Source organism: Solanum tuberosum, unplaced genomic scaffold, assembly GCF_000226075.1.
Source record: "Solanum tuberosum cultivar DM 1-3 516 R44 unplaced genomic scaffold, SolTub_3.0 scf00449, whole genome shotgun sequence".
Lineage (NCBI taxonomy): Eukaryota > Viridiplantae > Streptophyta > Magnoliopsida > Solanales > Solanaceae > Solanum > Solanum tuberosum.
Window position 1 is genome coordinate 85,973 of NW_006239383.1, and position 25,381 is coordinate 111,353.

The window sequence follows — 25,381 nt, forward strand, 5'->3', positions numbered from 1 at the left end:
ACAGCATACAACGTTAGCATTAGTAAAATGAACTCACAATCACTCGTGTTTGCACACCTTTGATTATCTCTCAAATTGGTGCGGCTAATGTTGAAGATTGCTTATACTCAGTTGATCACAAGGTTTCAATTTCTACTCTTGGCCGGAGTGTATTTTTGTTTTAAAGAAAAATGGATGACTCAACTAAAGCAAACGGACTTGAGTCAAGAATTAACTATGAAGTAAAACGAAAAAAGCACGAAAAGAAAAGCACTACAAAGAAGTGAATTTCAAGAACCAATAGTCAACAAGTAGGTAATTACAAGTTGACAATCAGTTTAGGAATCTTGACAATGAACTAGAATCAAGAGAAAAAGAAAACTAGGAATTAGAACTTGAGATCAGAAAGGGTCATGCGCCGAGTGGATTTCAAAACCCATTTTCATGGCCTATTTTCTTCGCCTAACGTAAAGTTCAGCTCGCCAACTTGAAGATAGACTCACGAAAATTGACAATCAGACAAGGCGACTCGGCGATCTGGGTGGAAGTTCGGTGATGCGCCGAGTGGATTTGGCGAACAGGGCTTAGCTCACTGAAATTTCTAGTAGACCCCTCCCAAACAAGATCAACTCGGCGACCTAGCTGCCCAAAGGGCGAGACACCGAGTGGACTAGGTGAACCAAGTCGGGGTTCGCCCAATGGCCCAAAGCTGCACTTGCAAAGCTCTGAAAATTGACCTGATGTGGTCCCCTCTGCACTTGGGACTTTAGTATTTACCCTTTTTGGTAAATTCCCCTTTTACAAACACTTTTACACTTTCTCTTTCTTCCTTTTTGGATCAAACTCTTATTTTTCAAATTTTCCCTTCCTTGAAGGTTTGAATGTTCTTCAAGAACTTCAAGAACAAGATGAACCCAAAATTAAAACCCTTAAAAAAATTGTCTCAGAATTTCACGAAAATTTAGGTGAAGGCTCTCCTTTATGTGGGAAAAAAACCCAATACTTTTTAACCTTCAATTCCTTCAGATTTCAAAACCCATTTTCATCTTCTTCAAGCTTCTTCTAGTCTTAAATGGTGAAATCTTCAACAAGGCACCAAACTCCTTCCAATCTCAGCCCTAGACTCAATTAGGGTTGGAGAACACTATTCCAACCTTAGAAACTCAAACAAGACTCAAATCTAACAAACCCACTTCAGCAATTTTGACGAAAATGAATTTGAACTCTTTTTTTTTGTAGCAACAAACCCAAGCCTAGAATCGATAGAATGAATCTAAACTCGACTCTGATACCAAATGATGTAATTCTCACAAGAGGAATCACAACAAACAGCGGAAAACGAGAAAGATAGTAGAAAAGACAAAAGATAAGAAACAATTGGCAACTAAAGGATGTATTAAATCCAATAACCTCCAATCTAGATCCTAACAAGTACCAAATCCGGATAAATAGATAGACACAAAAAGAGGAAACAAAGAGCAACCTAAGGGTATATTAAATCAAAAGACCTCACCTCGTTAATCCGTCAAGAAGCACCTAACTCTTACGAAGACCTCGAGGGAATCAATATCCTAAGCAACCCTCATTTCTAAACAAGGTTCAACAAAAGCTTACCAAGCTTTCAACACTCACACAAGTAGTTTAGGTTTACAACCACAATATTCAAAATCAGTCTAAGTCTAAAATGAAACCCTAAAGGCCTATTTATAGTTTTAGGCATTATTACATAGATGGGCCCAAAAGTGACCCGAAATGGGCCAATGGGCGAGCCAAGTTGGCCGAGCGTAGTGGCTCGACGATGCGCCCAATATGTTCGGCGAGGAACTCTACTCCTTTGCCATGGCTGGGAAGCTACTGGAACTTTGGGCGGTCTGGGAACCATCGCCCAATCCACTTGGTGATGCGCCAATGGTCTTCAGCTCGCCTAGTGAGCATTTTTCCCCTTTGTAGCTCCTTGGGCAGTTGGCAATCTTAGGAACCCACACCAAAGGGTTTTGGCGAGTCACCGAAGTGCTATCCAGCACGCCGAATGAAGCACATTCTTCACTTGCTCCTCCTCCCTTTATTAGGCCTCCCACGCTCCAAGCTATCATCCAAGCATGGTGTTTCCCAATTGGGAGCTCCTTCAAGGTGCATATGTTCCCATGCAAGGCATGAAACTCCCTCCTTGGCATCCATACATGCGAAACAACCTCCATCCTTGTGAATACTCCATAAAAGCATTGAAGTTCGTGAATGGATAGTCTTGATGTAATCCATTTTACGTCATGGACTTTCATGTATATCCATTACCACTGCTACTCCTATTGATACTCTAAGTTCTTTTGCTTTTGCACTGCCTCCCAGACCTACTTTTGTTGCTGATGTTTCCCGGCCTCCACTCACCCAGGCTTCCCTACTTCGGATGGGACAGCTGGCCTATTCTGCTAATCGTCGGGTTGCCAATCTAGAAGCCTCTATACCGGGAATGATTCAGACTGCCCTCGCTGAAGTTGTGACACCACTGAGCACTATCATTGATGTCTTAGCAGCCAGGCTAGTGGTGTGTGAGCGCAACTAAGGGGACACGGAGGAGGTGACGGCTTTAAAGGCTGTCATTGCTGAACTCAGAAAAGATGTGGACTACCTGAAGTCCACCGATATGTCCATGGTCTTTGGAACAGTGGAGATTCCTGATGTGCCTGAGATGCCTTAGACTGCCACAGGACATGGGGATAGAGAGGAGCAGATAGTCGATCATGAGTCAGAGGCAGAGACTGATGAAGAGATGCATGAGGAGACTAAGGAAGTTGCAGATGAAGACCTGACCGAGACTGAAGCAATTATGATAGATGTTGATGTGCAGGCTTCCTTAGAACATGTTGCTGGATCCAGTGGAGTTGGTCCTTCTGAGGTCACTCCGGGCGCTGATGCCCAAACAGACAGAGCAACCACTTAGACAAGATCCCCTCTTTACCTCCCTCTCTATCTTCCTTTAATTTACATTCTGTATATTTTATTATTTGCATTTGAGGACAAATGTTTTTATTTGTGGTGGGGTGAGGCCCACCTTTGTGTATTATTCATGAATTATGTTTTGTTTATATTTTGGGTTGTGAACTATAATTGTGTTAATACTGCTTTCGTGGATGTTTGCTCTTGTGGCTCCATGTTTTAAATTACAAAATAATTTTGACCCCTCCGGAAAAAATAATTGCCACCTCTAGCGTGTTGAATGTGGTTGTTCTTTTGCAAAAATTGAGTCTCAATTCCAATCAATATCGATGACTTGAATAGTGCTCCTAATCGAACAAACATGAATGTACGGCTACGATGAGGCCAAATGAAGTTGCATAGACAATATGTGAACTCTTTGCATCTCGTTGTAACTAGCCTATTGCCGAATCGAGTCTCTTGTGATGATCATTGCACACTAGCGAAAGTGTGGAGACTTGTATGACTTATAGTGTCAATTCCTAGTGTGATGAGCTTACATGTGAACTATGCATGATGGATCCTAGAATTGGCCTCGTTGGTCCGGTTAACTAAGTGATGTTATCTCTTGATATGATCTTAGGCAACTTCGAAGAGTGTGAGCAAATTTGACATATACCTTTTTTGTGGCCTACCTTGTAAGTGTGTGAACCGCTTTTGAACACCCCTTGAGCCTTACCTTTCTTTGGAAGAAACTTGATGAAAACAACGACCTTTCTTTATCCATCACCCATAATCCTCATGAAGTTGTGGTTAGTCGAATATCCAACTTAGGCCAAAAGCTTAAGTTGGGGGTGTGGTGAAAAGAGAAGGGAAAATCAAGAAGTTCAAGGAAAGTCTCCTTTAACCCATGGTGTTGAGAAAAATGGAAACTCTTCATATAAAAAAAAAGTTGGAGAATAAAGAAAAAGAAAAGTAATGAAAAAGAAAAGTTGTGGAATAAAGTTGAAAAGTATAAAAGAAATGGGGTTCCCAAACAATCCATTGGAAGTGAATAATAGGATGACTTATGAGCACTAAAGAAAATGATGAAGGAAGAGGAAAGGAAGTGTTGTGAGCACCACATTTCATAAGGATGAAAGTCATTGAGCCTAAATGACCATACCTTTGCACTCAATCCCATTACAAGCCTTGAAAGACCTTGGTAATTTTGAGTGAGCTGAAGAAAGTATTGATTGGAAAATACGGGCAAACTTATGGGTGAAATTATGCATTGTGTTCTTCTTTGTGAGTGTGAGCATTGCATCTGATTCCGAAGCTTTAAATTGTGAACCATTGTGTGAATATGGAATCATTCTTTGTGTGAGGGCATTTGAAAATTTTGGTTGAGCTTGAACTTGCATTTGAAGCAAGTATTGTGAGCACGAGATTCTTTGATAATAGTGAGTCACAACTTGAAACTTAGAGTACTAATTTGATCTTTGCATAAGTAAAGTGAGTCTTATTGTGTGCATTCATGATTGAGTCTTGTGTAGCACTGTTCGAGACATCCCTCTTTGAACAGCTGAACTCGAGTTTACTTGAGGACAAGCAAAAGTTTAAGTTGGGGGTGTTGATGAGTCCACAATTTGGTCCTCAAATGCATATTTTGTCTCAATAATCTGATGAGAACCCTTAAGATTCAGGTATTTGGAGTTTGAGGGAAAGCATGGACACTATTTAGCAAAAAGGAACAAAGGCAGCTGAAAGAATGAAGAAATGAAGATCTGAGAATCGCCGAACCCGTTCGGTGAGTCTCCAAAAGGTCTTATCCTCGTCTTTTGTTCCAGTGTCCTAAGCCCTGAAGGAAAGGATCAAATCGACGGTGAAAAGGAGTAGTCAACATGTCGCCGAGAAGTTCCACGAAGTAGTACTATGTCGCCTAATGATCCAAAACACAATGATGCTGAAGGATAGAACAAGACGGCGATGAAACCTACCAATGGGCGGATTGCCGAGTTGATCGGCGATCCCAACTAACTGCGCCGACTGATCCGCTGCAGTACAAATCTTTGAAAACTATAAATACTCGTTGAGAGTTTTAGCTTAAGAGAGAATTTTTACCTTTGAAACAATATTTTCAGATTTTACTTTTATTTTTGAGTTTTAAGTTTGGAGAGGGTTTTGAAGAACTTGAAGAATACAAAGGGTTTCAACTCCAAGATTTTGGACTTGGGTCTTGAAGATTCTTCACTCTTGGCTTGTTTTGAGACTTAAATCTTCATACCCATTTGAATGCAAACTCATTTTGGGATAAATTTCTATCTCTTGTTCTTGTCTAGCTAAAACCCCAATTCTTGGGGTGTGATTTTGTGAATATGGGTTAAGTTAATTATTGGGTCTTGCTTGCTGATAGTTTAATCGTTGTTTAAAATGTGATTTCGCTTAGTAGTTGTGTTGGAACTTAATGAAATTGTAGTTGCAAATACGATTTCACAGTTGTGTTTTCGGCCTGCTCGAGAGAGAGGTCGTAAAACTAAGACTACTAAATCGATGGCCGGTGGGATTGGGTCAAGATGAGGTTCAGCTCGAGAGAGTGAACCCTAGTCCTTTTCCCACACACTCAGCTCGAGAGAGTGAGTGGGCATAAGGCGGAGGTTGTTCTTAATGCGGCATTTTCGAGAGAAACCCATTTGATTCGGTGTAAGTTGGTCGAGAGAAAGCTTATCCCCACTAAAGTCTAGCCTAGTCACAAATATTCAACGAATTCTCTATCAAAAGCATGTACTTAATAGTCTAGCTTACCTCGTATTCCTATCACATCCCAAGAATCCCATCTCCTTGATTAGTACTCTTTGTATTTTTGCTATTTTTGCTTACTTGTTACAAACCCCCATCGTTAATTGACACTCTTATGTCACCCCTTAGATTTAATATGTTCATATTCGATAATGTTTATAGCTATGACTAATTAGAACTAAATTTTATTTTTCTATTAATTCTGAAAACCACTCCCTTGGGACTTGGCCCCAACCTTTGGTTGGGTTACTTTACTATTGTACGATCGTAGACACTTGCATTGGAAGTTTTGTCTTGATTACGCAAACATCACAGGTTCTTTGGCATTCTTTAAGCATGCTATTGAGGCCACCAAATACTTCAACATTATAGTTAGGTTTGGTTAGTTTCATCTTATGATCAATAACTATTTTCTAATATTATTTTTTTCCAATCAAACTACTTCCTAATGACATTGCCTTCTCAATATTTTCCTTGTAATATTCTTTATTTGGTAGTCCCTTGTATTTTCTTCTGATATTTGGACTATGAGGACACATTCTCATTTTCAGTTGGAGGTGCCTCCTTTGTTCTCATTTTCTTGATTGTTTCTCCGTATTGTGATTATGCCCTTGTCGGGCGTACTTTTCTTTCGTTGTTATGGGTTGGTGTGCCCTTGTCGGGCTTTAATATTGTAGATGTTTCTGTTGATATTGTGTTGGTTTTGTCTATTTTAGTTTTTGATTTGTAGTTTGTAGTTTCCTTGTTTTTCTTTTGATAATAAGATTTGGATTGACGATACCCGATCATGGATAGAGAGTGATGACTTTCTTGAGATTAAAACATCGATTGATCGTGAGTGTTTCATTGGTACTGATTTTGGCGAAGTCTGAGTAGTCGTTTTCGAATAGATGCATGAGGGTTGCCTGATCATGGATTGGTTGACGGCTTCCTTAAGGACAAAATCATCGTATTTTTGGGAAGATTTTGACTTGGTTGGTACTAAGAGCTGCATATGAATAATATTGAGCATACCTCTCTATTTTTATATAAGGTTGAGCATGTTATGAATGATTTTGTGACAACTTTTTTTGTGACTTTTGATTCGTTAGTGGTAGAAATGTTTAATGCTACTTGTATTTTGAAAAGGAAGAAAGATTTTGAACCATCTTGATTGATTGGTTGAATAATGCCTTGTGTTTGCTTTTGTCACCTAGAACTTCCCCGGTTGTTCTTGAAATGTTGGTCTTGATTGAGTTTGTTGGAGAAATGATCCTAGGCTTTCTTTGATATTTTTGAAGTCCACTTGGCCTAAAAACCCCACCTTTGCACTAAATAAATCTTTAGTTGTCCCCTTTGAGCCTAATCTTTTTTATTGACAACCACATTACAAGCCTTATCCTTTTTGAAAAAGTAATCCTCTTTTGAACCTTTCCCTCCTTGAACTTGAGGTTTTGAAAGTTGAGGCTAAAAGTCTAAGTTGGGGGTGTTATGAGAAATTCATTGTAGAGATGCTTACCACATGAGGGCTTGATATAAAAAAATAGAAAGATTGAGGGATGAATGAAAAGTCTTAAAGAAATAAAAAAACATTGAAAAAGAAAGTAAACAAATGAATAAATATGACTTGAATCCTCCAAAATCTGAAAATGGTTGCATGTGGAGCATATAGAGTTGAAATAAGAAAAGCAAATGAAAAATAGAGTTGAATGTTCATGGGTTTTAAAAAGTAAAAAGGTTGGAAATGATGAGTTGTTGTGTAGTGTTCAAGGAGGGTGTAGTCACTTATACCTAAATGATATCCTAACCTTCCCTAACACATATTACAAGCTTAACAAAGTCCTTTGAGATTTCTAACCAAATGGAGTTGAGTCAATGTTGATTGACAATATGGGCAAGCATGTGGTGTGAACTATATGTGCATGAGATGATTGTTTGTGAGTGTGAGTGTTGCATCTTTGTCTCTTGTCTTGCTTATATGTGTGTGGTTTTGGGACACTTCTTTCTTATGAGGGCATGTAAGTCTAAAAAGTGGTGATTTTGAAAATTCTTAATTGAGTCAGGTGAGCATGTGAAAGATTTAATGAGTTGAGTCATTTCTTGAGTTTGAGTTGTCGTCACATAAATTATTCTTGGTTTTTTGAAAATGTTTCATGAGAATGAGAGGATTTCTTTTGTGAAAAGTTTGCATGTGGACAATTTGTTAGTACCAACCGAAGTCATTATCTTTGTGCTTAATTAAGAAAGGGAAATTGATTTGTGGTGTGTCTTGAAATAAGAGTCACTTGTGTTTTTTATTTTCTTGACTTGAGGACAAACAAAGTTTCTAAGTTGGGGTGTTGATGAGTAGTAGATTTCCACTCATTTGAGGCTCTTTTCGTAGTTATTTTGGTTTGCTTAAGCTTAGAATTGGTGCTTTTAATGTGGGTTTTTTTCATATTAGCATGAAAATGAAATGGAGAGTTCCTACAAAATGATGAAGGTGCAGGGTTAGCGCCATTCAATTGTGGGATTTTTTCGAGAGGAATCAAAACAAATGGCTCTCTGCGTTGAAAAACAATAGGTTTAATTTTATTTGCTTTTTTTGTGGTGAAATTAGTTGTGCCACTACTCATTCTAGAAACATATATGTCTTCCTATCCCTCTGTTAATTCTATTTTTCTTGATCCTATAGATTTTTATGATTATGGCATGCATATTGTTGCATCTTCGTCTTTATTTTATATTGTGTAGAGAAGTTGGGGTAGTTCATAAAATTTTGGCATATCACAGTGTTCTAACTAAATAATTTCAATATCAAACAGGAGAATGCACAAAAAGTTGCTAAAAATTTATCTTCCCATCCACGAGTGAAGAAGGTCAATTATACAAGACTTCCTGATCATCCAGGGAGGTCATTTCACTTCTCTCATGTATTTAAACAAGTGATTTTTTTGGGAATTTGAACTAAGGGGCTATGGTTGTATTTCCTGCCACCAAGAAGCTCTTCTTTGAAACTTATAGCTTAAATGTTGATCAATTTGCAGGCTTTAGGTGTAGGTTCGGTGCCGAGTTTTCTGAGAGGTTCTTTGGCACTCTAGAAGCATGTTGCTGAGACTACCAAGTATTTCAGCATTATAGTCAGTTTTGGTTAGTTTCATCTTATGCTCCATTACCATTTTCTCAAACTACTTACTAATGCTGCAATTTTTTATGCAGGAGAATGCACAGAAAATTACTAAATCTTTATATTTCCATCCACGAGTGAAGAAGGTCAATTATGCAGGATTTCATGACCATCAAGGGAGATTTTTGCACTTCTCTCAGGTATTCAAACAAATGATTTTTTTGAAAATTTGAACCAAGGCGCTATGATTGTCGGTATCTTGCCACGGTAAAGCTCACCCTTGAAACTTACAATTTAATTGTTGATCAATTTGCAGGCTATAGGTGCAGAATTGGTGCTGAGTTTTCTAACATGATCTTTAGCACTATTTAAGCATGTTGCTGAGGCTATCAAGTAATTTAGCATTATAGTCAGTTTTGGTTAGTTTCATCGTATGCTCAATTACTATTATCTAAGATCATTTTTCCTATCAAACTACTTCGTAATGGTGCAAAATTCTTCTGTAGGAGAATGCACCTGCACACAAAAAAATGCTGAATATTTATCTTTTCATCCACGGGTGAAGAAGGTCAATTATGGCGGACTTCCTGACCATCCAGGGAGGTCTTTGCACTTCTCTCAAGTAAACAAACAAGTGATATTTTGGGGAATTTGAACTAAGGCGCTTTGGTTGTCAATATCCTTCAACCATGAAGCTCTCCCTTGAAACTTATTGTTTAAATGTTGATCAAATTGCAGGCTATGAGTGCAGGATCGGTGCTGAGTTTTCTGACAAGCCCTTTGGCACTCTTTAAGCATGTTGTTGAGGCTACCATGTACTTCAACATTATAGTCAGTTTTGGTTAGTTTCATCTTATGCTCAATAACTATTTTCTAAGATCATTTTTTTCCAATCAAACTACTTCCTAATTACATTGCCTTCTCAATCTTTTCCTGTAATATTTCTTTTTCTTTGGTAGTCCCTCGTATTCTCTTTTGATATTTGGACTATGAGGACACAATCTCATTTTTTTTGTTCAAGGTGCCTTCTTTGTACTCATTTTATTGATTGTTTCTTCATATTGTAATTATGCCCTTATCGGGCATACATTTCTTTCTTTGTTATGAATTGGCGTGCCCTTGTCGGGCTTTAATATTGTGGATGTTTCTGTTTATATTGTGTTGGATTAGTCTATTTTAGTTTTTTGATATGTAGTTTGTAGCTTCTTTATTTTTGTTTTGATAATAAGATTTGGATTGACGATACCTGATCATGGATAGAGAGTGACGACTTTCTTAAGGTTAAAATTGTCGATTTCTTGTGAGTGTTTGATTGGCACTGTTTGTGGCAAAGTCTGAGTAGGCTGTTCTCGATTAGATACATGAGGTTGCCCGATGATGGATTGGTTGACAACTTTCTTAAGGGGAAAATCATCGTCTTTTTGGGAAGTTTTTGACTTGGTTGGTACTAAGAGCATAGTCATGCATGTGAATAGTATTGAGCACACCACTCTATTTTAAAAAGGTTGAGCATGTTATGATTGATTTTGTGACAACTCTTACGACTCTTTTTGTGACATTTAATTCGTTAGTGGTTGAAATGTTCAATGCTACTTGTATTTTGAAAAGGAAATAAGATTTTGAACCATCTTGATTAATTTGCAGGTCATATGTGGTGAGTTGTTGAATAAGGACTTGTGTTTGTTAGAACAAAAACACTCAAGAAACTGATTTGAAGAATAAAAATAGAATGAACTTACGAAATTCCAGTTGTGTATTAATTTGCAGAAGATCCAAATTTATACAAGGAAAAACCTAACCATTTACTATCTAGTAGCCACTTACAAAGTGAATGTTAAATTAAATAAGAACATGTGCCACTAACAGCCATTAAAGGGGTCACTAACTTCAGAAAATTGAGCAACTAAAGTTGGCTAAGTCTAGCTAGAAAATAGGAAGCACTAAACTGAAATAAGTAAAAAATAGTAAAAATAATAAGCTGGAAAAAATGCCAATTGTCTAACACTCCTTGGCATTTTTGTGGCAAACACCAATTCTTTGCCTTAGATCTTCAAACCTTTCCTTTGGCAATGACTTAGTGAAAATGCCAGTTAGCTGGTTCTCAGATGAACAATGAACAAGCAACACTTTATTAGATTGTTGGACTTCTCTAATAAAATGAAACTTGATCTTGATATGCTTAGTTTGACCATGAAACACTGGATATTTTGAGTTTGAAACTATTGAACTGTTGTCACACATGATCTTGGTAGCTTATGTTTGTTCCTGGCCCAACTCCTTCAACATCTTCCTTAGCCAGATAGCTTGATTCACAGCAGATGCAGTAGCTATGTACTCAGCTTCTGCTATAGATTCAGTTGTAGTTTCTTGTTTCCTAGAGCTCCAACTAAAACAACTTGTCCCCAAACAGAAAAGATATCCAGAGGTGCTTCTGGAATCATCAACTCCGCCACCCCAATCACTATCAGAGTAACCGATCAAGTTCATAGTTACTTCGGCAGATGTTGGGAAAAAAGTTACAAACTTGTTGGTTCCTTTAATATACCTTAACACTATTTTAGCCGTTGTGAAGTGTGTGTCTCCAGGCGAACGCATGAATCTAGAGAGCAAACTTACAACAACTAGAATGTCAGGTCTGCTTGCGGTTAGATATAGAAGACTGCCAATTAAGCTTCTATACAAACTAGCATCCACTTTTTCGGAATCCTCATCTTTGCCATGCTTCATACCAGTAGAGATTGGAGTACTCACAGGTTTGCAGTCTTGCATTTTTAACCTGTTTAGAATATCTTAAATGTATTTCTGCTAGCATATGAAATTCCATCACTGGATTGAAACACTTCCATGCCAAGGAAGTACTTCATGACTCCAAGATCAGTCATTTCAAAGATTTTCTCCATTTCATCCTTGAACCTTTGGATTAGTTCAATTTTGCTTCCTGTCACAAGCATGTCATCCAAATAAATTGAGACAATTAAGGACTCACATGCAGTGACTTTCACATTCAAAGTAGCTTCACATTGACTTCTACTAAAGCGAAGTTGGATGAGATGATTGTCCATCCTCTCATGCATACCATGCCCTTGGGGCTTGTTTTAGGCCATACAAGGCCTTCGTTAAGAGATAAACTTGATCCTCTTTTCCAGGAATTGAGAAACCATCAGGTTGCTCTACATAGATCACTTCAGCAAGCAAACCATTCAAAAAAACCGATTTGACATCAAGTTGATGAATCTGCCAGGAACTATGAGATACAAATGCAAGAATAAGCTTGATTGTGTCATACCTTGCTACAGGAGCAAATGTTTCCTGGTAATTCACACCATATTGTTGTGTGTATCCTTTCACCACCAATCTAGCCTTATGTTGGCAGATTGTTCCATCAAGATTGAGTTTTGTCTTGAAAATCCATTTTACACCAATCACCTTTCGATTTCTAGGTCTGTCAACAAGCTGCCAGGTTCCGTTCTTCTCGATCATGTCTAGTTCATCTTGCATAGCTCTCCTTCATGCTTGAGAGTCTTGTGCTTCAGCATAGCTTGTTGGTTCAGAGGTAACCAAGTTACACCGCTAATAGACATCTTTTAAGGTTCGAGTTCGCCTCACTGGTACATCATCCACTAGTTCATCTTCTAAATGTTGAGGCTGCTCTTTTGAAAATAAATCGAAATAAGAGGTCTTCTGATTTTTCCAATCCCAACCAGCTGCTTCATCAAACTTCACTTCTCGGCTGAGAATTAGTTTTTCTGATTTCAAACAGAAAATCATGTAACCTTTAGATGAACTATAGCCCATAAATATGCTTTTATGAGCCTTGTTGTCCAGCTTATTCCTCTTTGTTTCTGGAACTCGATAATAACATATACACCCAAAGATTCTGAGATAGTGTACTGATGGTTTGCTCCCACACTAAGCTTCATATGGAGTCATGTCTTGCAAGGCCTTAGTAGGCAATCTGTTCAGTAAATATACAGAGGTATTGACTGCCTCCGCCCAAAATTGATTTGGGATCTTTCTTTCGAGTAAAAGACATTTGGCCATCTACATTACTGTCCTGTTCTTCCTTTCAGGCACACCATTTTGTTGTGGAGTGTATGGTAATGTCAATTGGCGTTCAATACCTTCTATTACAAAACTCCACAAACTGAGAAGAAGTATATTCTCCTCCATTGTCAGACCTTAAAGCCTTTATACTAAGATTACATTGATTTTCTACTAAAGCTTTAAATGTTTAAAAACATCAAAGACTTCACTCTTCAGTCTAATGAAATAAACCCAACACATTCTGGTGTAGTCATCAATAAAGAGGAGAAAGTATTTGTTACCACTCAATGAATCCGTTTTCATTGGGCCGCAAACATCCGTATGAATGAGCTGAAGTTTCTGGTTAGCTCTCCATACTTGATTTGCTTGAAAATGGCAATTTTGTTTGCTTTCCCTATTGGCAAGTTTCACAAACTTGAGCATTAGAAAGAAATTCAGGCATATTTTCCACTATCTCCTTCTTTCTCATCTCTGCGATACTTCTTAGATTGAAGTGACCAAACCTTTTGTGCCATTGGTTTGTACATGTTTGTGAAGTAATAGTGTAAGCCTGCTCAGCCATTTTCTCCCAATCAACTGAAAACATTATGTTGCTCATCTTGACATAAAATAAGTTTACTCCAGAAGGGTTAGAAACAACACATTCACAATTCTTAAAATGCAGAGAATAATTATTTTCAAGCATTTGTCCAGCACTCAACAAATTTTGACTCATATCAGGTGTGTACAAAACATCAGGAATAGTTTGGATACCTGATATTGTTGAGATAAACATTGTACCTTTGCCTTTGACTTCTACTGCCTTACCGTTTCCCACTTTTACTTTAGATTTGTAGGTATGATCAAGGAATTTGAACATTTCAGCATCATTGCACAAGTGATGTGTGCAACCACTATCAAGAAGCCATGAATCAGAGGATTCATTGATTGAAAAGTATGAAACTGCAAAGAATTGCTCCTCATGTGCATCTGCAGCTTCTGCTACTTGTGCTTGCGAAGCACCAGAGGCCTTTGCTCTTGATTTGAAGACCTTGGATATGTGCCCCGTCTGCTTACAGTTTCCGCATATAGCATCGACTCTCCACCAACATTACTTCTCCAGATGTGTAGTTCTTTTACAATGTTTGCACGGAGGGAACTTATGCTTCACATCTCCACTATTGTTTCCTCCATCATGCTTGTCTTTATTCTTTTGGTTGAACTGTTGCTTTCCTTTACCAAATATTTGCTTTTGTACAGAGAAAGCTCCTTCAGTGAACTTGTCTCGTCTCAAAGTCCTCCTTTGCTCTTGTGCTTGAAGAGCACTCATTAGTTCACCTAATGAAAGTTTGCTTAGGTCCTTGGATTCTTCAAGAGAGGAAATCTTCGATTCAAACCTCTCAGGAAGAGTTGCAAGAACTTTCTCCACAATTCATTTTTCTGTAAATTCTTCACCAAGAAGTCTAATGTTAGTACCAATTAAGGAGATTCGATCAGCATACTTACTGATTGTTTCGTCCTCCTTCATATTCAAGGACTCAAACTCTATTTTCAGGTTCAACACTTGCATTTGACGTTTTCTATCACTGCCTTGATATTCTTCTTTCAACCTATCCCAAGACCCTTTTGCTATTTTGCAAGCCATAGCCTCTTTTGTTGTTTTGCAAGCTATGATTCTGTAAAACATAGAATCTGCCACAGCATTCTGCATATGCGACTTGGCTTTAGATTTCTTTGCGTTCTCTTCGTTGTTGGATTAGATTTGAGCCAAGGTAGGATTTACTAGTAGTGTAGCAAGTGGTTTATCTTCCGTCACAGTTTCCCAAAGTTCATAGGCTTCCAGAAAAGCTTGCATCTTCACAGACCAGATTCGGTAATTTTGCACCTGTGAAAGTGAATGGTGTATTTAAAGGTAGGTTGTTGGATGCCATTTGTGTTGTAGGTTAAAACTTTTTGGCCTTATAAGATCAACCAGATGCTCTTATGCCACTGTTAGAACAGAAACACTCAAGAAACTGATTTGAAGAATAAAAATAGAATGAACTTATGAAATTCCAATTGTGTATTAATATGCAGAAGATCTAAATTTATTCAAGGAAAAACCTAACCATTTCATATCTAGTAGCCACTTACAAAGTGGATATTAAGACTAAATAAGAACATGGGCCACTAACAACCATAAAAGGGGCCACTAACTTCAGAAAGTTGAGCTACTAAAGTTGACTAAGTCTAGCAAGAAAATAGGAAGCACTAAACTGAAATAAGTAAAAAACAGTAAAAATAATAAGCTGGAAAAAATGTCAATTGTCTAACAGTGTTTGTTTTTGTCACCTAGAACTTGTCTGGTTGGTCTTGAGTTTGGTAGGAGAATGCACAAAAAGTTGCAGAAAATTTATCTTCCCATCCACGAGTGAAGCAGGTCAATTATGTAGGACTTCCTGACCATCCAGGGTGGTCTTTGCACTTCTCTCATGTATTCAAACAAGTGGTTTTTTTGGGAATTTAAACTAAGGCATTATGATTGTCGGTATCTTGCAACCGTGAAGCTCTCCCTTGAAACTTACTATTTAATTGTTGATCCATTTACAGGCTATGGGTGCATAATCGGTGTTGATTTTTCTGACAGGATTTTTAGCACTCTCTAACCATGTTGTTGAGGCTATCAAGTATTTCAGCATTATAGTCAGTTTCGGTTAGTTTCATCTTATGCTCAATCTATTTTTTAAAATACTTTTTTCCTATCAAACTACTTCGTAATGGTGCAAATTTTTGTGCAGGAGAATGCACAAAAAATTGCTGAATATTTATCTTTCCATCTACGAGTGAAGAAGGTCAATTATGCAGGACTTTCAGTCTAGTCCTCAGTTTGTTGTTCTTCATTTTTTTTATTCAATTGCTGATGGTTGTCCTTGGTACCTGCATTTCTAGTAGAGGCTAGATTAGCATTAATTGAGTATCATTTAAATTAGGAGATACCTGATTAGTGGTTGGATCAACTTTTTTGTTTTTAGTCTTGTTTTCAGCTTCAACTTCCTTTCTCCTCATATTGTCTTCATCCCTTACCTTGATTTTGCACAAATGGAATAGGTGGCCTTGATGTTTGCAATAGGAACAATAATCAGAGAGCCCCTCATATTGTATAGCTTTCCATTTACCAATAGTAAAGTCCTCTTCAACAAATTCCATCCAAGGGGGGGGGGGGGTCTTTATAGCGATTCCAAGTCTTAGGCAACTCATGAAGTGTAATCCATACAGGAACAATGGGAGTTTTTTCTTTCTAAGTAAAGGTAGGAGTCCAGACTTGCAGTCTCATTAGTTGCCCTTCAATATAGATCTTTTGTTTGTTCCATACAGAGACATAGTCCTCCTCATTATCAAGATCAATATAAATGTGCCTTGCATTGAAATGAGCTATCTTGACTCCTCTAGTTAACTGAGTTTGGAGGATGAAGCTTTTGCGAATGAGCTCAATTTTTAGGCATAGTGTTGGTGAATTTTCCCACTAAAGTAAATAAACATCTAGCAACTAGCTTTACCATGTAATCATCCTTTTTGAAGATAACTGCAAGAAGCCCTTGTCTAGTAGTGATTTTTGGGATAGATAGTTCATTGTAAACTTCATTCAACAATCCATTGATTTAGCCACGAGTGAAATGTTCTTCATTTTTTTCAAGTGAAAAAAAGGGCATTTTCTGTTCTGATTTAGCACCACGTAATTCTGTCAAGTTTTCCTAATTATTTTGCTATAAACTAAAGCAGAATCTATTTTGGAAGATATGCCAAATCCTTGAAAACTTAATTGATAGTACTATTTTTCCAAATTTTTTTTATCTTGAACAGACATTGGCTTAATGAACAACTTCATCAAGTTTTGTTATCTTATCTTCATATTGTTTTCATACTATGAATTGGATACAACTTTTGTAATTCATAATATCATTTTGTTGGTATCTTGTGGAATACAACATATTACTTTATACTATTTTTTTCAGTAAACAGCTTCAATATATTACTTAATAATTTGTTTCAAATGTTCATACGACATAAATGCGTCGTTTGCTACCCAAATTGAAAAAGTTGGATTCCAAGAAATTCTATGCAACAAGGAAATAGAGAATTGCGCTAGATTATGAGTTAAAATATTTCATGTTCGAGGAATATATATATATATATATAAAGGAGAAACATAGAGGAGGTGATGTGGCACCTCTCTATGGCCTCCATTCATATTTATCTATTTTTCTCATTTTTTTGACATTTTATTGGGTTATTTCCTAAATTTTCTACTTTAACTCAATTTTAAAAATCTGAAAGTTGAGTAAATATACTTAACTGCATGAAGACGTTTAGGTAGAGGAAGTTGAGGAGGTTAATTTATGGTCTTCCATCTTTTTCCCAAAAAGTTGTAACAACAAAATGTACTTAAAAACAAATTAATTATATCTTTAATTAATTCCTAAAACTTATCTCATTAAATAAACTTGCTTGCCTTTTCATCTTTCACTATTAAATATCAATTTATGAACATTTACAGCATCAAACCTTTTTTATTTTCCATATATATATTTGAGCAGCATCAAATCATTTCCATTGTCCACAATCCACATATTGACTACATGAGATTTTCTTAAGGCGTATTCTCTATAATTTCTATATGCATAGAGTGCTTCAATCATATGTGGATTCTTTCATCTCAAGGAAATATTTCACAAATAACATGGTAATGCACTGTAATTAATTAATTCGAACTTTGCTAGCCTTTCTCTATTATTTTATTGTATTTTCTCTAGGTACTCGAGTCGAGTATCCTTGAAAATCGTCCATAGAAATAGAGATAAGATTTGCATCTACTTTTATCTTACTCAAACCCCACTTGTGATATTCTATTCATGAGCATGTTATTATTTTTGTATTCTTATTCTTTAATTGATATTTATTTTAATTTACATGAAAAAGGATAAAGAAATCAAGAAATTACAAAGGAGTAAAATAAGGAATACTGTTTTATATAAAAATAGACTTAAGACTGGTTTAAGAGTCGCCACTTAATTTTTTAGAAAAATCAAGAAAACTGTCGTTTTCAAAAGACTAAAACAGGAAATCTCATGACAACTAAAAAGGGGTTCGGGGTTCTTATTAGCATTTCGGGAAGGGATTTAAAGCACCCGAAACGCTCGCTAATACGTGGTTATCCGACAATTAATCATTTGGCAAAACTCGTTTGACTTAATTTAAATTGAACCAATTTTATAGTTAGGACCATTTTAAGGGAGAAAAAGAAAAATATTGAAATATTATCTAAGTGAAGTATTTTGTAAACCTATTTATTTATTTATTTATTTGTTTTTAAGTCAAGTAAAAGATGAATAATTTAGTTAAGTAATTAATTCAAAATGGGTGTCTTTTGGGGATTTGAATTTTTAAAACATTGGTTAAGTAGCAAATATCGACAAATAAATAAACACAATAAAGCTAAGAGGGAAAGAGACTTGGGCCCAAACCTGATTTTCCTATATGCCTAGGACAGTACTTGGGCCCATTTCATTTTGGGCCTTTGGCCCATTTAAATCACATGTACCTGTCCTAGTCTTAACATAAAAGAAATGTTTTTCTTTTGGGCCTTAGTCTCAATTCTTCCACTTGTCCTAAAGAACTAACAAGTGATAATAACGATTGCAAATAAAGGACTTAGGCCCAGAATAACAAAATACAAAGCTGGAAATTTAGGGCTCTTTTTTTTGGGCACTCTTTCTGTTGTATCATATTGTATACAACATGTATACATCCCCTTTCGCTTTCAATTGGACTTGTTCGTTTGCTCCAATGTTGGTGATTGAGGGTTGCCACGAGAAGGAGAATGAACTTGGGCCTCCGTGGCCCATTTCGAAATGTAAGGAAAAGGAGTCCACGAGGACTCGGGATGACCCAATTCATACATTGAGAGAAAAAAAATCAAAATTAATACAAACCCATAGTTTCAAACATAATAAAATCAAAAGCATGTAATAGAGTATGAAATTAATCTCATCCTTAAAAAACCAAAATTCATGAGAGAGAGCAGACCGTTAATTCAAATAACTAAAATCGAAATAAGATGACTTTAAATTGCTTTCAGAACCTATTCTAGGGGAGCTAGAAAAACATATATAGTCTTAGCAATATTAAGCACTTAAGACCGAATTCTTGAGTACACATAGAAGGTGTTATCGAATAAGATTAATACTATATTTTAGACCAATAAGACTAAGCAACAAATGACTTAGCAAGTTTAACACTACAATGATCAAAACAAACATAACTTAATTACCAAAAGTTGTAGTGATTCTATAAGGAAAATTAAATAATGGGGAGTCAACAAGGATTCCTATAATTATCACTGATATGTTAAACCTATAAATAGAATAATGTGACAAGTTAAAAACAATTAATGCATAACATGTAACTCCTAAATATTATCTAAAGAGACATATCATATAAAACCAAGAATAATAATAATAAAATTAAATTAAATTAAATGAGCAGATGAGATGCTACCAATTTAAACCTTTTAATATACCACATAAGAATTTTATTTTACTTTTTAAAGCAAGAACGGCTAAACCATAACTAACCAATGACCCTCTGATTTTGAACAAAACACTCAGACCAATTTTAAGTAAAAAAAATAAATAAACACCAAACACACGAACAGATGCATTTTATTTAGTTGGAAATGGTATCATTGGATTCAAAATGCAACACAGATAGTCAATGAAAATCTGAACCATTAGCAAAAATCTTACATTTAAAACTCAACTGCAAATTTTGAATCAAAATAATAAATAAAACGAAAGCATGGAAGTGATTTTAACATGTCACTTAAAGTAGTAAGGCAACAAAAGGGTTCGATAAATAGAAAAAGCAATGCCATCGAAATGAAAATGCAATTACTCTAAACACGATTTATCACATCAGTTAATTTCATGAACTTGCAGACCCACATGGATAGCAACACTAACAAACCAGATGAAGAACATTGATGCTTAAGGACATATAAACGAAAAGGTCCAGATTCAGTGACATTCGAAAAGCAAACGAAGAAGAAGACGAGATAAGCTCAAACAGTGAAATATAAAATCAATCACACTGAAGCTACAATGATAAAACAATTTTAAGCCTAAACCAAATGGATCATTTAAGCATACATGCATAGCATATACAAGCCACAACACTCAAAATCCATTAATAGTAACATAACAACAAAGTAGTGACTTCACTACATCGAAACGCCACATTGAAGCAGAGAAAAAAGAAACGAAGAAAAAGAGAGTATTATAGAGGAGGCATTACCTTTTTTTAGGGCAGCGAAACAGGGACGGGATGAACAGGAGACAACTTCTACCACACAAGCACGATCACGAACACAAACCTGAACAGTAAACAAGAAAAATGGACAAAATCATGGCCTTAAACAACCTTATGGCAAGCAAAAACTAAAGGAATGAAGCTTAGACTAGCCTTAGTTATTTTCTCTGCTTCCTCTAAAATGTCTCTCGTATGTATCTTGTATCTATTTAACCTGCGTTGTTCGTTTTTGTATTAGTTTACAATGCCAACCTTTCCAAAAAAAAAATTCAACTTTTCTTCTTATTTTTCTACCAGCCCCCAGACCAACCTAAATAATGAAGAAGAAGGAGCTATTTATAGATGAAAATAGGGTTGATTTAGGGGGGGGGGGGAACGGGGGGGATTTGGATCCATTCGACATTCGAATTTCCTTGAAGAGATAAGGCTGCTGCGGGAATTCTGCACAAAATTGTACAATTTTCAACGGAAAAATAATCTGGGCGCTTGATTATTGGAGCAAGGACGATTGAGGCTTGAGATCGCTCTATTTGGACGATTCTCGAAGATTTGTGTACGGAGAGCGACAAGTTGCGATGCTGGACTCGGGTCGCTAGATTTCGTGGTGAGCTGCTGCCCACGACTGGACTGGCTCGCAATTCTGGGCTGCTTGAGGCTCTGGGTTTCTTCGCGAATGAGAAGAAGAACGATGCGGGGTCGGTCGGTTTTTGTTGTTGCTGTTGTACATATTTGGCGGAATGGGTCGGTTGGTACATGTTGTTGTAAGTATGTATGCAATACAGTCGAAAGAATTGGGTTTGGGCTGAATTGGTTGCTTAGGAGAATTGGTACGTTGGGTATTAAGGTGCGCTGGGAATGATTGGAGTTGGATTGATTGTTGGATTTTGAGAAAAGGCCCAAAATTGTGGTCCTTTAAAATTGAATAAGCTAGAATTGGATTTAAACTTTGGCCATATGAATCTAAATCATAGCCAAATGTAGTCAAACTTAGTTGGTTAGGATAAGTTCAACTAGTAATTAAACAAGATGAATTAATATAGATTAATTAATAAGCTTTTTAATTCCAATGAAATAAAATAATTGACTTAATTACCAAATAATTAAAAAATATGAAATATTATATAACTAAACTAATTAACCAAATATTTAAGTAAAGCTAAAATCTTTTTGAGACGATTTTTGAATAATCATAAAATATATTAATTATATACATAATTATATGAAAAACAAAGCTATAAAATCCCATTGAAATTACTTAAAGTGACCTTCGAAAATACTTAAATTTTATAAAGCTAATTATTCTAAATCGTTTGAGAATTAAGAAGCTCAAAAATTAATTATTATCGGGGATGATCAAAATTGGGTGTCAACAACTGTCCATCATTTTACTTGGATTGATGCAAGAAATTCGAGGATAATGAAATTGACTAATCCAATTTTGACCGACCACATCTTCATCTTTTCTAACAACGGTTTTTGGTGCGGACTTTAGGAATTATGGTCGAACCCCAGAAATGGGTTTCCTACATATCTCAGGCTATATGAGAATTCAGGCCACCTGTAGTTCGATACGCTTGACTTAGCGGACGATTCTGAAAGAATTCAAAAGTTATTCCGATATCGAATTATGAAGAGATTGGAATGCTTGAGAATAAGATTTAAGGGAGAATGTCGGAATACAGCCGAGTTTTCAACATTGAGCCCGCCTACATATCCTTAAACCTTAGGAATCAGGCTTCTTGTAGTTCGACTCGATCGGTTGAAAATAAAATCTCCTATGCTGAGATAACTTTTGGTTCTGGAGGAGTGACAAATAAGTCGAGTGTGAAAAGGAGGCTTGCAACCTCTTTACCATGAATGTGTGCACTTTACACCCATAGTTAAGAACTTACACGGACATAATTTCCAAAGCTCTTGGCGCATTGTCACTCGGATTGGAAAGCTGCTTCCAATGAAAACCAAAAAAAATTTAGATGCGAAACTGAAACCAATAAACCTAAAGAAAAACCCACATGCCTTCTGATAGGGATATGGTTTGATTGTGGTGAAAGTCGTTTCTCTGCTCGCGCCCTAAGAGTTTGGCACTCCTCTCCAGACTATGTCCCAGTTCGCTGCTAAGAAAAGGTTTCACGTTGTGCTGCATCCTTATTGATGTTGTCCGCACCTATGGTTTGTTTTGAGAATTCATTCTCTTGGATGCTCTCGACAAAGACTGAGATAAAACTCATTAGCATAAAATGTAATTCAAATGGAGAGATAGTGTCTTTTACCATGCGGACACTTAGCTGCTCCTTTCAAACAATTGACGTCAGCTTTCTTTCAATTTAACGTTGAGAAAATAAAACCTATATCTCATATTTGCAATATAATTCTTCAATGTACTCTTCTTTTGATATGAAGTAATAAGAAATAGACTGATGTAATATGTTGATAGCTCTCTTGATGGTGTTCTTGCAAATAAAAATAATGATGATGATTCTTCATTAGTCAAATAACGATAATACATTGGTAGGATGATGTTGATCCATTGGTAGGATAATGTTGTTACATGATAGGATGAAGATGATTTTCCATCGATAGGATGATGATGTTGATGCTCCATTGATAGGATAATGATTCTTCATTGATAAGGCGACGATAATGATAGAATGATGATGTTACTCCATCGATAGGATGACGATGATGCTCCATCGATAGAATGATGATGTTAATGCTCCATTGGTAGGATAATGATGCTTCATTGATAGGATGACGATAATCCATTGATAGAGTGATGTTGATCCATCGATAAGACGATGCTACTTCATCGATAGGATGATAATGCTCCATCGATAAAATGATAGTTGACAATGATCCATTGATAGGATAGCTGATGAAGATCGATTGATATAATGATGATAATAAAGATCCGTCGGTAGGATGATGATGATGATGAAGATTTGTCGGTAGAATAATATGGATCCATTGGTAGGATAAGGTAGGATGATGTTGATCCATTGGTAGGATAATGTTGATGATGCTCCATCGATTGGATGATGATATTGATGCTAATGAAGATCCGTCGATAGGGTAATGTTGATCCATTGGTAGGATAATGTTGATGATGCTCCATCGATAGGATGATAATGCTCCATCGATAAAATGATAGTTGACAATGATCCATTGATAGGATAGCTGATGAAGATCGATTGATATAATGATGATAATAAAGATCCGTCGGTAGGATGATGATGATGATGAAGATTTGTCGGTAGAATAATATGGATCCATTGGTAGGATAATGTTGATGACTCATTTGGTAGGATAATGTCGATGATCCAATGGTAAGATAATGATGATCCATTGGTATGATTATGTCGATGAAGATCCTTCGGTAGGATGATGTTAATGAAAATAATGTTGATCCATTGGTAGGATAATGTTGATGATGCTCCATCGATAGGATGATGATATTGATGTTGATGAAGATCTATCGGTAGGGTAATGTTGATCCATTGGTAGGATAATGTTGATGACTCATTTGGTAGGATAATGTCGATGATCCAATGGTAAGATAATGATGATCCATTGGTATGATTATGTCGATGAAGATCCTTCGGTAGGATGATGTTAATGAAAATGAAGATTCGTTGGTAGGATGAGGATATTTCATTGATAAAATGACGATGATGTCCATCTGGGTGATGGTATTATCTCGTTTGATAATATTTTAGAAATGTCCATCTGGGTGGTATGGACGATGTCCCTCATGGTAGTTCACATTACCACGTCTAATATCAACGAGATTTGTGAATAGTCTTCAAACGTTCTTGATGCTGAAAAGTGTAATCTCGTGTCATCGAATATGCTTGTATATGTTGAGAGTGATTCTTTCACTTGTTCCCATTTTGAATACTTTGTTTTCGTTGGACTTATGCCTTGCTGGGAATTTAAACGAGGTGTTGTTGCTCGTATTCTAAACTCTTTCTTTTCTTCTGAAAAACATAAATGACTTTCCTGCATCCACAGAAAAATTGTCAATTTTGGGGAGCTCCTCGCCCTTTTGACTTCTCCATATTAGTTTAATGGAGAAATATGATGAACTTGAGGCAATCTTATAGACCTGCATCCACAGAAAAATTGTTAGTTAGTTCTTTTTTTTTTAGAACAAACTGATCTGTGTTGACTTCTTCAATCGCTTGCTCATTGTCTTGCTATCTTCAGTTGATCGCTCTGATCTCTTGCTTCTCGATAGACAAGACAAAACTTTTTATGAAAAAATATTTGAAACATATAGATAAAATCTTTAAGATAAAGGTTTTCAAAAAGCTATAATTGAAAAAGGTCACTGCCAAGTGTCATGTCACGTCAAGCTTAAATGAACGTCATTGGTTCGAAACTTTGGTGTGTCTGATAGCTTGTTCTGAAGAATTCAAAAATCCTTAAAGCCTGGGAAATTTCTGACATGGTTCTCCCGAAATCTACTATAATCGACAAGTTTTGTAGTTGACTCTGAAATTCAAAGGTGTCGGAGATTGCTGCAGTTGACTATGAACTTTAACGATGCTAGAGATCATTTGAAGTTAGCTTTAAACTTCTAATACGCTAGAAATATTCGAAATTTACTACAAACTTCTAGTGATGCTTGAAGGAATTTTTGAGGCCATCCTCAAAAATTTCTGTCCCAGTTAGATGTCTTGGGTATCTTGAACTGTTGATATTTGACTTGTAGAATTTTTGAGACCGTCTCAAAAATTATGTCCCAGTTGCAACTCGCAACGTATCTTCAATCTTGACTTATTGGAGAAAATATCTTCCTCTTTAGAATTTTTGAGTCCCTCTCAAAAATTCTGTCCTCGTTTCTATTGTATAGAAGAAAAAAAAACTTATGGGAGATATGACCGAGCCGTCGTGTCGCCTACGTATCCCGTTGAGGCAGGAATCAGGTCAAATGTAGTTCCCCCTCTCGAGGATTAACAAAAATAAGAAATTACACGAGGAAACGATCGAGGCCGACATAGGCCGCCTACGTATCTCATTCTTGAGAATTCAGGTCGAACGTAGTTCAAGTACAAAAGGAAACATTAAAAAGGGATAAAGGGTGACCGAGGCCAACATAGGCCGCCTACGTAACTCATTCTTGAGAATTCAGGTCAAACGTAGTTCATTACAAAAGGGATAAATTCTAAGCATAAACGATTACAAACAAATAAAGGCGGTTACAAGGAAAAGATAGAAATTGAGTCTTCAAACATGTTATCTTTTGACAGATTTTAAGTA

At 36.5% G+C, this 25,381-nt stretch overlaps 1 protein-coding gene across 1 annotated transcript; it reads right to left on the minus strand.

Annotated features, from left to right (window-relative positions):
- Window positions 1-12,325: 12,325 nt before the first annotated feature.
- On the minus strand, window positions 12,326-14,489 carry LOC107058205 (uncharacterized). The gene is made up of 5 exons (XM_015303628.1): window positions 14,255-14,489; window positions 13,950-14,146; window positions 13,303-13,847; window positions 13,081-13,193; window positions 12,326-12,597 (listed from the first exon to the last, which is right to left on the minus strand). Exons 1-5 carry the CDS (start codon window positions 14,487-14,489, stop codon window positions 12,326-12,328), a joined length of 1,362 nt encoding a protein of 453 aa, XP_015159114.1.
- Window positions 14,490-25,381: the final 10,892 nt, after the last annotated feature.

Excerpts from the sequence above, each read along its gene's own strand:
- LOC107058205 (XM_015303628.1), bottom strand. The coding sequence starts at position 14,489 with ATGCAGAATGCTGTGGCAGATTCTATGTTTTACAGAATCATAGCTTGC. Across the intron at positions 13,848-13,949 it reads GAGGAAACAATAGTGGAGAT|ACGGGGCACATATCCAAGGT; the intron begins GTGAAGCATAAG and ends AACTGTAAGCAG. Across the intron at positions 12,598-13,080 it reads GAAAACGGATTCATTGAGTG|AAACAAAGAGGAATAAGCTG; the intron begins GTAACAAATACT and ends ATCGAGTTCCAG.